Source organism: Vidua chalybeata, chromosome 7 (genome assembly GCF_026979565.1).
Source record: "Vidua chalybeata isolate OUT-0048 chromosome 7, bVidCha1 merged haplotype, whole genome shotgun sequence".
Lineage (NCBI taxonomy): Eukaryota > Metazoa > Chordata > Aves > Passeriformes > Viduidae > Vidua > Vidua chalybeata.
This window is the reverse complement of record NC_071536.1, coordinates 17,820,395-17,834,468: the sequence shown is the minus strand read 5'-3', so window position 1 is coordinate 17,834,468 and position 14,074 is coordinate 17,820,395. Positions and strand designations below refer to the sequence as shown.

Below are 14,074 nucleotides of genomic sequence, written 5' to 3'. Positions count from 1 at the left end.
CAAGCACAGGTTTCTAAAGGTGATTAAGAGCTAAAAGGCAGCATTTTTCCCTATTTTTTTAAAGTTAAAAGTAGCAGTAAGACAGAGCAAGTGTTAACATCTATTTGCAGATGCAAAAATGAAAATAAATTAAAATCCATGGTTACAATGTTTCAGTTACAGCACATTTAAATCAAAGAGGATAGGATCAAGTTAGATGAATATTTAAAATTACAAGATAAATGCATTGTTTTAATTCATAAGGAGAAAGAAGGCATGAACCAAGCTCTGCATAAACATAGTATTACAACAATAAGGCAACAAATGTCATCATTTCATGTATTCTCAGGTGGATATGATTAATAAAAACCACAAAGTACAACTAAATGAACAGCCCTAAGACCAAGAAACCACAATAGCAGCAGAGGCACAGGAAAAACAGCTGTAAAACCTGTTCTATTTCACAACAGACATTTTCTGACACATCTTTCTTATGGGACATTACTGACTTCTGAAGAGACTGAACAAAATCATGATGCTGTCTAAAACAGTTTTGCAATATTGTTTTGGACTACCTGACCATTAAAAGACCACCCCACCTTGCCAAGCTAGTCCTATTTAAAAGCTTACATTACAAGAATAGTCAAAGTGTCCTGTTAGAATAATTCATGTCTCCATTTCACATATTTAAATCAAGGCAGAAACTTTTTCTTGTTTCTGCTGCTTCTGTCAGCTTTTTTCTTCTCATCCGACACATATCTGAAGGCATAATCCTTGATTTAGGTAACAATTTGCCTCTGAAATCTTTACTGGTCTCATAAATTGAAGTTTAGGCCACATTACAGGTATGAGTAAAAGAAATTACATAAATTCGGAAGCTGTCGAAATCCTAAACCCGCTACAATCTCACACATTGAGTGGCCTCTGAGTACACGCTAAAATCAGTTGCAACAGTTTTGCCTCCTATAAAAGCTACATATTAGTAAACATTTAGTTACAAATACGGACAGTGTCTTCCTCTACAAACAAAACAAACAAAGGGTCTCCATGCATTTCTACAGATGTTATCATATACATTTTTTAAGAAAGAATTTGTCCTCTGAGCTCCAGTTAAATGCAAAACCTGGAGAAATCCCTTAATGATAGAAAACTTTTTATAATTTATTTGAAACCTAGGTGGGATAATTTGATAACTTGCACCTCAATGTTTCAATGGGAGGCTAGAAACATTTCTGTTACAGTTAAATTTTTAATCCTTATCTTAAGGTTTGAATGAATATACACAACAGGAATCACCTACAAAATTAACTGCATTTCATTGTTTTCAAAAGATAAGCTGTGTGCTTTGTGACAGGTTATATGTGCAGGGAAGAACCTTACCTTCTGCCTTTGACAATACTTTTGACACAGTGATCTCTATGATAACGAACAAACTGTTGACAGGTCATCCTGATTTCCTCAGGTACAGAGGCATCTGTATGCCCTGCTGCTTCTCTTCCACCCCAGAAAAACTCAAGTCTACAAAACACACACACACAAAAAAGAAAAAAATCAAGATAGCAAATCAAGCAGGAGCATTATTTTTGAAACTGGAAATAACAGAATGGACCTCCCAGGAAGCTTATCACAACTTCTTTTTGTGCCTAATACTTTACATATAATCATCCTAATATATTTGTATGGCTTTTGAACACAGAGGTGTTATTCTAGGCTTGGCCAGAAGGAAAGTCAGAGAGTAGCTGGGAGCCAGCTCTAGCTGCTGGATTCACAGGGCAGCCAGTTAGCTCTAAGGTAAAGGCAGCTTTGTACAACTCACTCCTCCACTGTGGAAGGAAACATCCACACAAAGTACTGGCATGGGGTTATGAACACAGCACTTTAAAATAGTGGTGATACATTATGATTCAGCATTCAGATCTAAGTTTTAGTTTATCAACTGAAATTATTCCTGAAGATCTTTCATTTGGCAAAAATTTCACCTCTAGGGAGTCTGCAGGACTTATGTCTTTGAAAGCATCATTAGGATGGCAGAACAACCTCACATTCAGTGAACTGCCATTACCTCTCTACAAATGGGAGAGAAAAGAAATTTGGAAGATTAATGAAATAGGAAACCAAATACTATAGCACTGAAAACTCAACACCCTGAGAGAATGATTATTAGTAATAATTAGGTTTACAAGTGTAAGTGCAAAGATTCTATTTACCTTCGCTTGAATGGCAGAATGATTAAATGCTTATCTAAGCCAAAAATACCAAAGCAAATGAAGCCCTGGAGGGAAAAAAATATAGAAAAAGCAACATGAAGCAAAAGTTTTGGTTTCTATAGAACAGAAAGTAAAACCTCAGTGCCAAATACATTTAATGCATACATGGAAAGTACCCCTCTTCTGTAAATATCATTCAAAATGCATTTTGTTTCTGCTTTTTCATTTGGACCTTAAAAAGACATATCAATACCTAACAGTCCATCATATAAAACCTTCAAGAAATAGTTAGTAAAACTAATGCTGTGACATGCCACTTGACACTTTGGGATAACTGGCAACCTTACATAGCCAGGCATTTGGCTATATCTAAATCTAAATCTGTATTTCTTAATGCCAAGGAAAGAACAGACTTACTGTAACCTGAGTGCTAGAATGCTCTCTACTTCATTTTGCTTTGCAGCTTTTATATAAAACTATCATTACTTGATACTGCAGTGCATCCTGTAGGCACACATGCCATGGATGTGTAAAATGTTCCTCTAGTGTATTAACACTCCCTGGCTTTCACCTTCATGGCTGACAAAGCTGCCTTGTGTCAGGTGCACTGAAACAGGCAGGTGCAGCCAGAACCAGCATCGATCTTCAGCTCTTCCCTATGGTGCTGTCACTGAAACCAGAGATAGTAACTTAAACCTTACAGAGAAAGCATCCATAGAGCTGCCTTGCTACTGATGTAACTCCACAGAAGAGACACCAGTGAAGCTTTGGTACAAATAAAGCTAAATTCCTAATCAGTTTCCATGAGCATTTGGCATTCAGTTGTCATTTGCACTTGTGAAAGTGTTCATGGTCATAGAAGATGTGCATTATCTGCTGCAACACCCACTTAACGTGGTCATTTTCAGAACAAACACTGGTAAGTACCTGACCAAAATTAAACACAGCACAGAAGAACTGCAATTCCACATACAGCCTTCCAGGCTCTTGGTTGAACAGCCACCACAAGCAACTGGAGAGATTCTGTAAAGAAAAGAGAAAAACAACAAAACACACAAACATAACCTGACTGTTAAAAATCAAAAGCTTTCTTCTCCTCACATGCTAATAATTCTTGCACAATGTTCATGGTCTCTATTTAACAAATTATTCAGATAAAGACAAGTAAGAGGAATAAACACCTTAAAACATCATCTCAGGCTTAATAGCTTGGTAGGAGGGGGAACCTTGGCTGTTTTAAACATAATAATGCAAACCAGCAGTGTAAGAGTTCTTTACATGTTTATGTAAGGAACTTGCCTCAAGCATACTTAGGTTTTCAACATAACCCAGACAAAATGAGCCCAGACAGATTTGCAGTGTTTGTCTTAAGGCTGCTAGGCTGAGGCCAGCGCTTTCTACATATTTCTTGCAGAGTCGGATTATGTTAAGGTGAAGCACATACCATTTCAGCTATTTGAGATGCCTGACAGAAGGAGGAAACCTCCAAAGTTAACCCATTTGGGTGTAAAGGCTAATTCTTTAAAGTAACTGATCTTACTTTATAACATCTACGTAATGTTTCAGATACAGCTAAAACACAGGCTAACAGTTGGGGTACCCGTTAAATAAAAAAGATGTAAAATAAAACCTAGCATGGAATACTTGATACAGGAAATTTGAGAGGGAAATATTTCATTTTGTAATTTAACAGAACTTGAAAAACAACAGCAGTAGCTATTAACCCACATTGTAGTGCCACACTGTCCTGCTTTGCAGTATTACATATTTGTGCCACAGTAGTTTCCATTTCAAATAAAAATGCTTCTCCCAACTGACATCCACAAGAAACTCAACCGAGTATTACATTCAGAGAGCAGTTTCTTGCCTTTGTCACAGTTAAAAATTAAAAATAGATCTTCAATGCATTACATTCTGGTATTTCACACTTGTACACAGGAACAACAACCAACACATCTTGGAGTCAGTAATGATGAGTGGCGACACTAACTTAGCAACTTTTAGTGGTGTTTGTTGCTCCAAACACCACTAAAAATAACAAAATTGAGTAGCATTTTCCCATTTAAAATAATCTTAAGATTATTCTTATCACCTCAGAGAAACCCAAGCTCCAATATAAGTCTGATCAGATAGAACAATTTTTCTAGTCTCCTTCAGAAGCAGAATTCAGTTTGTATTTTTAATTGATAATTGTCTAGGGAAGAAGACCAACTCTTCAGAAAACTGGGAAGAGCGGCAGTAGTGATGAATGATATAATGATATAAGTTCACTTTTTTTCCCTTTAAGGTTCTCCAGTATCTTGCTCACTATCATCAATCGTAACTTGCATTTAACTTATGATGTGGCACAGAAAAATTAATATTATGACATGCCTCTTCCAGTAAGGAACCAAAATATAGCCTCCATTTTATTTAACTAATTGTTACTTCAGCAACTGGAAGATTTTTACTGGATTGTCTATATAGCTTTCCTAAAAATCATTCTACCTCAATGAGTTAAGATGAGGAGAAAAAATATTTACAGCAAATAGTCCAACAATAAGAAGCAAGCACAGCAGCACATGTCTGGCCAGCTGTTTGTCTCCAGTCTGTAGAAGCTGTTCTTCCTGAGCCAACACACATGTTTGAGCACTGCAGTGACTCATACACTGATCCACTGAAAAACAAATCAGAAATTTTTCATTAGGCTTCTATCTTGAGAACTCCATGAACGAACTTGCTAATGTAACTTGCTGAGTCAAATTACCTTGTTAAGTATCTTTACTGAAGTGACACGCACAAAATTTAATATTGGCTTTGACAAGAACCTGCTCAGACATCTACTCTCAAATGAAACAGTTGAAGTTTACATGCGCTCCTAAAATGAAAAGATTTTTCCAATAGAATTTTTATTTCAAAGATTTAATTAAAACTGAATGTGTGGTTAACATTCAGAAAACACTATTAGAATTAATGAAAATAATGAAAAAATATTTCTCTGAACAGTTTTTAAATTTTAAATTTATTTCTGAAAAAAAATCAAATATACTGTCAGCTCTAATGTTTTTACTCTGCATCTCAGTCTTGTTTATCTCTACATCAGACAGACAACCCTATTTATTTCAGGTCTGTGACTGTATTTTTAACATGATCGTAATTCTACCAATGAAAAGAGTCAAACAAAAAGAGAATGGATGCTTTCTTCCAGCTACAGAGTTCTAAGAAATTCTGAGTATCTTCCTCTAGATGGCAGTGAAAAACTTCCTGGCAAGGCCATATGTAAGAATTTGTACCAGATAACTCGAAGCAGTTCAGTGAGATAGTAGAAGAATTAGTAATTATTGCAGCCAAAGTTACACAAGTGTATGCATTACAATTTGCTTTTACTGATTTATAGTTTTGAAGTGTTCACTAAGGAGGTTGAAATAATTTCCACTCAATCATAAGGTATTTTCTACCTTATCTTTTAGGATAAGAAAATTAGATTGGCCTTCCTCTATTCTTGAAGACATTCTTATGGTGCTTGCCTGAATTACTAAATAGATAAAATAGTTGGCAATAGGTAGAAAGGGAGCATTTTGTGAGATAAGACATAACTGAAGTATGCTTAAGTGTGAAATATTTAGATTTATTGAAATTTACGTTGCATGCAAACAAAGCATAAGGATACGATCATCTTATTAAGAACGCATGAAAACAAGAAAAAAAAATAGAAAAAAAAGAGTCAAATTGTACTGGCAGCTAGCTTTGACTACTGACAGCGATGTGCAGTGAGAATGCACTGGGCATGCAGTTTCCAGACAGGTGTCAAGCAGTCAGTTCAATCCAGTTTTTTCTATTTTAGTGACTCCTAAGACCCTCTTAGTAGATTTTCTCCATCTCTCCTCTCTAGACATAAATAGTACACAGCAGCATGGACATTTAATCTAATTTGCAACAAGCACTTGCTCCCCTAGATCTTATTTAGTGTTCAAAACCTGTGCCTGATTACAACAAAGGCTTTTTAAAAAGATGCAAGATGTGAATATGAGGATGTAAAAAAGTAGTTTATGCTAAAAGCTTGATGCAAAGTAGGGTTTTGTATTCAACTTCCCAGCATCCAAACAAGACAACGATGGAGAGGTAAAGTCTGATTGCTCAGAACACACTAAAGCAGCTTTGTGGTAAAAAAGTGACATCCAAAACAATAGCTCCAACAGCTTCTTTCTGAGAATAACATGCAGATGTTGGGGAAGAGGCTGTAGTATTAAAACAAGGAGATACTACTGATTTACCTGTCTCAATTGGAGGAACCTTGCTTTCAACAGCATTTGACGCTGCTTTGCTGTCTTTAGCACAGGATAATTCACCATTTGTTGTCTGACAAGAACAGCAACCTATTAAATATATACAGTAATAGGACAGTTAGCTTCCTTCACTACCGTAATTTATTTTCCAAGTGCAACAATATATTCTACGCAGCTTTAACTATTATGCTCAAAAATAACCCAAGAGGGGAAGACAGACAATTTGTTGAGAGGGTAAATGGGTCACAATACTAATAGTTTAACATAACACTACCACCATTGAAGCAACAGAATTGCTTTTAGTTATAGGCAAAAAAACAGAAAGTGATCAAAAGGCTACATACAAAAAAGGACTATAAACACATTGAGTGTTTCTGTTGGCATTTAATTAATTCTCAGAGAGACAATTTAGTGGGTAAACAATCTAAAATGCCTAGTGGGCTGCATTTATCACATCCTTATCAAGGCATCACTACTTACATAAAAATCATCCACAGGGTTTTCTTCTTGTCCACTTACACAACACTTACCATGGTAACAATCAAACTTTTATTAGAAACACAAACCTAAATACTTGGGCAGTTATATCTAGATTTTCTTCTGTTCTAATCTAATACCCGAAGCTGTAAACTGTCCTTCCCAGGTCAGAATTACATTTGAAATAATAGTTTATAGCACCCTAAGCCAGTTATTTTTTATAAAAATATATTTTGTCTACCTCTTTCCGCAGATGTCTGTGCAGAAGATCTTGGAGAAGACTGTGCAGAAGATTCTGGAGAAGACTGTGCAGAAGATTCTGGAGAAGACTGAGTCATAGTGGCTGAAATGTGATTCTGCCCACTCCCTTCCACTTCAACCTCCTCCACTGAGCTACGTGGTGAGTATGGGTTCAACACCCCATAGCTGGACCCTTGCCTACTTCTGTTCATGCACATCAGTGAGATACCTGACATCAATATACTGATGAACAGTATCACTGCTGTGGTAATTATCTGTTAAGAAAGCAAAGAAAATGCACTTAAATATAGGAAAATAATTGCATATGTCTTTCTAACTTCTGTACTCTTCTAAATACACTTACAAATGTGTCTGAACAAGACTATTTTTCCTATATTTACTGCTCTTGCACCTCATGGCACTGAAAGAGACTAATTTTCCTTGCCTAACTCAGCTTTTTTGATTGTTTTTTAAGTGTGGACCCCCGTTTCCCATGCAATCCAAAAACATCCCCTCACTGTCTTCCCCCTTCCTCTAGGGATCACCAATGTTCTGGGTTAAGTTCTGCTCAGGTGCCTTTTAATTCCAAAGAGGAATATGCTCTAATTTACATTTTTTAGCCAATGGAGAGCACCCTATTAATTAGCCTCTCCTCCTAATCATCTGCACTGATAGCCAGAATCCACTCTGAGGCTATTTAGTGCCTGTGGAAGTGCCACATGAACAATCCTGAGTGACTCATGGACTCTCTGTCCATAAGAAAAAGAGGGAGAAAACATGACAAATACCTATGCTAGTACACTTTATAACCTCTGATAATAGGAACTATTTGCTGGTAAAAATGGTAGTTCAGGGTCTTTCAACCTATGATTGTGCTGAGAAGCCTACCATAGTGCAAGTAGTTACTGCTACACAGGTGATGCATGTCCTATCTATTACAGACCAAAGCCATTAATTAGATATTGGATAATAACAATTTTAGATAACTATCCTGCTAGAATACAAATTAGTCACCAGGAAAAGAGGTTTGTATTTCATTACCACTCCCAAGTTTTTTTCTTTAAGAAGCCTACTCCCTTTTTTCCTTAGTCATAGCTGCCTAAACATGAAGGTCCTTCTCTAAACATAAGCATTCTACAATGATACTTTTATCATAGTAGCCTGTACTTTGACTGAAAGCTACTTGCACACGTAGCATGGCAGAAGTCTGAAGTGATGAGGACAGAACATGTTCATACCTGATGTTTTCCATAGAAAAAGGCAGAGTCAATACTAGTGTTGTTACGTTCACCAACAATTAGTAAGATTCCTACCAGAACTGTTGGGACTCTGAAAGAACAAAATAGGAAGTACATAACATATTTATCATGCTCCCACTAATTCAGCAGGGATGCATTTGAATTAACTTACCCCCATCCAGCTATGATGATAAACCCAATGGGAATCTTTACTGTTTCTCTCTTCTTCAATAGAAACAAAGAAAAGGATAGAAAACCTAAAAAAAAAAAGAAAACCAAAACAAATGCCTTGTTTATTATTAAAAAGGGAACTGGTAAGTACAGAGCCTAGAAACTCTATGACGTGACCTACTCAATAGCTTAAAACATTATTCTCAGACCTTTAAATATTCCAAGATCATTTGTCTGATTGTATTCTGAGAAAGTAAATTAGAAATTCCCACTGCCTAAAAAAACATGTTACTAGTGAAACATTGAAAAAATTCCAGGACATTTTATATTAAATATATTAAATCTAAATGCTAAGAAAGGTTCACAAGAGTAAAAAAGATGTCACAAGAACATTTAACATACAAGTAACTAATTTCTTTAGGTATTAACAGCAGTTTTCTATCCAATACCCTTTAGCAATCAACAAATAGTGTTGTATTCAGTTATAACATTTCTGTAAAAACTGACTAGTCCTTTGTAAAGTCAATGATAAATTTAACTAAAAAGTTTTGCATAGTTTTACATATAGAACTCTTTTGGGAGTACCTTCTGGAACTGCCTAGCCTAATCACACCTCAGCAACATTCTCATGTGGAAGCAAAGCTAGTATTTATGTTAGGCCCCACCAATCATGAGCTATGTACTTTAGCTAAACAAATATAACTCACTCCTGAAAAACACCACAGGAATTAAACCTGTAGATTCCGGACAAAAGTATCTTGAATATCCAAAGTCTCTTTTCTTTTAATCCTATATGTAAGGTTCTCCAAGCTTCTTGAAGTATCTTTCAATTCTTTCTATTTCAATTCCAGCATTAATCTTATGCACACATATTGTTTTTAGAAACTACAATTTCCAGGGGAAAGAGGTGTTAAAGCTACTTGGGTATTTCCCTTCATTCTCTATTTTCTATTTTTTCATTGCATCAGTTTTTAAATCTACTTAATGCTGAATAATTAAAATCTTAAACTCTGCATTAATTAAAAATCATCATTAAGACTGACTAGCTGAAGGGCAGCTCCCCATATTCACTCTATTTGTAGCTGTTTCTGCCTTGAGAGCAGGCTCTTGTCTCTGGTCACACACCAGCCAGGCTACTGCATCCAGCAAAGGCAAGCCACACCTGCCCAGGCAGAAGCTTCCAACAGCAGCAGCAGCGCCTAACACTAAACCTGAGCACAACTTCCAGGTATCCCCATCTGTAGAACTACAGACAAGTGAAAGGAACAAGTACTCCAAAGAATATAATTAATATTATTTCAGGACATTAATCTTTCATTACAGTACCTGGGCTCTGCCTAGAAAAGTCATACCTGTCCACAGGTAGGTGCTATAAAGTGAGCTGTAGAGGAATATAAATACGAGGATCTGGATGGTGATGTCTTTCTCTTTAACAGTGAAATTCCATGCCACCATTCCAATGCAAGCAATAAACTGGAAAAAAAAGTAAGATAGCATCATTTAAACTGGGAAAGCAGAATGACAAAAAAAAACTGAACAGAGAGCTCTATACCTGCAGTAAGCTTTAAACTCCACCCCTGATGCACTGGAGGGTGATTTTAGGAACTGGATATTTCATTTAGCAGTAAAGTACTGCCACAGTAAATTCAGTATTACAGTTGTGTCACTTGACTATGCTACCTTATTTTCAGGAGAGGTTTTTGACGGCAAGTATATAGCTCATATAAACTAGGAGCAAGGCAAATCAGGTAAATCCCCCAACTTTATATACCTTATAGTAAGTAAATGGCGATGTTTTTGGCAAGTACAAACCCTTTACCGGAAATTATTTGCACATGAAACTGAGGGTAACAGGTATTTGTTCAGCCAAGAATTACACCAGTTGCCACCCAGTGATATTGCATATATGATAATTTTAACAGTGAAGGAATCTGAAAAGATAGGCTGAAGTATTGTGGAAACAGTAACACAATAGTTCTATTTTTTTTAAGATGAAAGCTAGCTTTGTTGGTACAGAACAGAAGCACCTGCAGTTCTCATACATGACATTTTTCAAATGCGACTCGATGATCAGAGCTCAGAGAGTTTACAATATAAAGACATATTAAAAAAAACCCCAAACCTACAGAACACTTCAGAAAACACTACCACACAGATGTTATACAAGCACAGGCTGTTCCAGCTGTGCAGTTGACTTCAAGGGAATAATGAGGATGTACTCTGTAGTTCTCTCTCAGATTAAATAACAATTAAAATCAATCCAGAGCCACTTGGCTTTGGCTTTCCCTAGCCACCAGCCATGCATTCCCACACTCCCTTGCACATCCTTGCACCAGCACTTGCACCTGCTGATCTCAGCAAGAGCTTCAGGGACATAAACCAGTATAGGGATTATTTTTCTATTTAGCTCCTTGAATAGGGTCACTATAGAGTCAAACACCGGTATTGCCAGCTTCAGATGGGTATAACTGAAACAGAAGTGCACTCAACAGTATTGGGCAATAACTAAGAAAACATCTCAGAAGCTACTCCATTCTGATTGTTTATAGTTCTGTTTAGGAATCACAGTGCCCACATTAACTATCATTTTCTTCAAGGGTGTATTTCACAGCACTGAAATTGTTTAGACAAGTCACACATCAGATTCACCTGTCCTCCACAGCTGGCTATAAAGATATCACCGTAAAAATCAAACTTCCAAAATGTTAAAAAACACTTAAACCCTAAACCTCACACAACAGCATTCTCCTTACTACTGACCTGAGCAACAAGTAGATTTGTTGTAATCATATGAGGAATCTGTTTGTATTTCTTACTCAGAACAACAACAGTAAGAGACCAGGTCTGTAACATACAAGAAGAAAAATTAATTTAAGAATAAAACAAAACCCAAAATAACAAGATGAGTATTCTGGCAGATGATGGTGAAATTAAATATACAACAGATCTTAGCAACATGACTGCTACAGTGTGCTGCCAGCCTCTTTGCCTCAGCAGTTGTGGTTAGAAAAAGCAATGCATCTTGGTGTTCTCATGTTGGTGAAGTATTTCCAGGAAAGACCAAGTGCTTGCCTGGAGCATGCAGAAACCTGTTAGTTCCTCAGGACACAAATGACCACAGTGTAGCCTGGCAATTTAGAATTTAAAATCTACACCCACCTCCCCTGAATCTCCCAAAATTATCTGGCCAGCAAGAGTTAGCATTCACTTCTGGCTTCCCTTCAGGCACAGTTTCAAGACAAGAGGACTTCAGTGAGACAACAACTTCAGAAAATTCCAACTCCTTCCAACATGGATGTTTTTATTTTTAAAAGCAAATAAAATAATAATACTATCTGTACTTTCTATAAAATCAAAACAAAATTAATATTGGACTTCTGGATTATCAACTCAGTTTTTAAGAAAATAATTTCTAGTACAGAAATTTGATAAACATAAATTTTTCAGGTTAACTATTTCATTAATGCTAATTAAGACTTCATTAAACAATTATGCACTGACATTTCTGGAGCTGAAGTTTGTACACAGCCTTCATTACTGTGATATCCAAGCACTTCACTTGGCTTGATGTAACTAGCCTCTGTGGTGTAAGCTACCACTTTAATTCCCTCACACCCTGTTATTAAAACAAGAAAACAAACCTAACAAAAAAGCCTCTCAAGCCCTGCACTAAATGCTCTAATTCAGTCACTCATCTTTCTGTACAGTGCATCTTTCCAGCAGACCCACTGCTTAATCAGGATTTTTAACTCCTTCCTCATCCCTCTGCACCAGGATACGATGAGGAAATACAACTCCTCTAATGACTCAGTTTGCTGCTTACGCAGCCAGGCTGCCCTGACCAGAGTTCCTTTGTGTCCCACCCCAGCAGCACCTACCAGAGAGATGAGGCTGACGATGCTGATGTCAAAGCTGACGTTTTGGAGTGCAGCTGCCAGCGGGTTGGGGTCCATGGATGGGATGGTCAGCAGCCATGCAGAAACATACATTATGGGGGCAGACACAAACGTGCTTATCACCATGCCTGAGGTGATCTGCCAAGAGTCAAACAGAAACAGCAACAGAGTTAATCACATCTCAACCTAAATAATCTGCTTTCAGGAATACAACAACTGGCAAAATTGGACCTTTGAATTAAACATACCTAGACCTTTAACAAATAATGTTGTTTCTATAACAAATTAGTTAGAATTTGAGTCAGAAGGTATCTGGTTTATACACAGAGCTAAGCTGAAAATTTTAACAAGCTTCTGAAATAGCAGTAGTTTCCTATGGCAGATTTCTACAGAGCTTTTTCATGGGTGTCAAATATACTAATGACTGCAGTCTAGGGGTGAATTAACACTGTCACAATTTGCTTTTGGATATAAACATTCACACCATAAATAACTTAAAAAACATGTAGCTATGTAAATATTAATATGCACCAATTCATGAGAAGACACCATATATATTTGCAAGTGATTTCTGGTTTGGCTTCTCATTGTCTTTCAACTTACTTGAATTTGCACAGTGATGGAAGTGGGAGTTGTTACTCATACTAGAGACTCTGCTTTAAAGAAATTTCTTAAGTTTGTAGAGTATAAAATTCTATCTTGCAAGATAATCTTGCAAGATTTACTTTTTTCTTTCTTATCCTTTTTTCTTAAAAAAAACAAATACATCTAAACAACTCCAAAATAGAAACCATTAAAAACAATGAAAATCAATAAAAGTGTGTTAATGTCACTTCAAGTGGAAGAAACAATTTTAAAATTTCTATTTAAAGTTGAAAAGGTACCCTCTACTATGTACATATATAAAAAGTAAAATGCTTTCTATCACAAGATTTAACTGAAGGAGAGCACAAGTGAATCAGTTAAAGCTTAAGATCTTCCATAAATTTTCAGCTATGACAGTATTCTTACTGAAGTCAGTAACATAATTTCTTTTTTCCCCTACAGAAACATCTCAAAGATAAGGTTGTTGAAAAAAAACAGACAAAAAACACAACTCTAAAAAGCAACAAAGATACAAGTTCTTTGTATCTGAAGTTATCCTATCTCTCTCTACTAGAGTCACATACGGGAAAAAAAAAAAAAGTATGAGGACTATCAAGACGCTTAAGACATCAGGAAAGATCCTGGGAGTACAAGTAATTCTAAGATAGATATACTACAGAAAAGCAAATTCTTCAAGACTACTTTATTTATTTCATCTAAGAAGTTAAGCTCAAAGTTAGAACATATTTGGAAAAGTTTAACTACATACAATTCCTACTTCCATGTTAAATTGACTTGCAAATATTGCGACACCAGGTGCTGCTGGAAAAACTCCATAAAGAAATGCATAGTTTGATAAACTGGTGTGATTGACCACGCTGTCACTCTTGTCCAAGAGTTCCACCATCTCTCTACAGAGAAATGGCATCATGAGCCTGAAAGAAAGGGGAAAAAAGTAATTGAAAAAATATTACTCAACCTACAACAATAGACTCTTCTTTATCCAGAAAATGAAT

The 14,074-nt window shown here is 36.3% G+C and overlaps 1 protein-coding gene across 6 annotated transcripts in view; it reads right to left on the bottom strand.

Annotated features, from left to right (window-relative positions):
• Positions 1 to 14,074, bottom strand: part of GPR155 (G protein-coupled receptor 155) — a 43,126-nt gene that overhangs the window by 2,680 nt on the left and 26,372 nt on the right. For 4 of the 6 annotated variants that reach the window (XM_053948462.1, XM_053948461.1, XM_053948464.1 and 1 more), the window contains exons 4-15: positions 13,828 to 13,993; positions 12,456 to 12,611; positions 11,338 to 11,421; positions 9,930 to 10,050; positions 8,579 to 8,663; positions 8,407 to 8,497; positions 7,170 to 7,443; positions 6,440 to 6,541; positions 4,709 to 4,842; positions 3,114 to 3,209; positions 2,187 to 2,251; positions 1,360 to 1,497 (exon numbers count right to left, since the gene is read on the bottom strand). In XM_053948462.1, the coding sequence (XP_053804437.1) occupies positions 1,360 to 1,497; positions 2,187 to 2,251; positions 3,114 to 3,209; positions 4,709 to 4,842; positions 6,440 to 6,541; positions 7,170 to 7,443; positions 8,407 to 8,497; positions 8,579 to 8,663; positions 9,930 to 10,050; positions 11,338 to 11,421; positions 12,456 to 12,611; positions 13,828 to 13,993 (1,512 nt within the window). Of the gene's footprint in view, positions 1 to 1,359; positions 1,498 to 2,186; positions 2,252 to 3,113; positions 3,210 to 4,673; positions 4,843 to 6,439; positions 6,542 to 7,169; positions 7,444 to 8,406; positions 8,498 to 8,578; positions 8,664 to 9,929; positions 10,051 to 11,337; positions 11,422 to 12,455; positions 12,612 to 13,827; positions 13,994 to 14,074 lie in introns of those variants that run through there. The other 2 variants (XM_053948466.1, XM_053948465.1) reach the window with 2 other exon arrangements.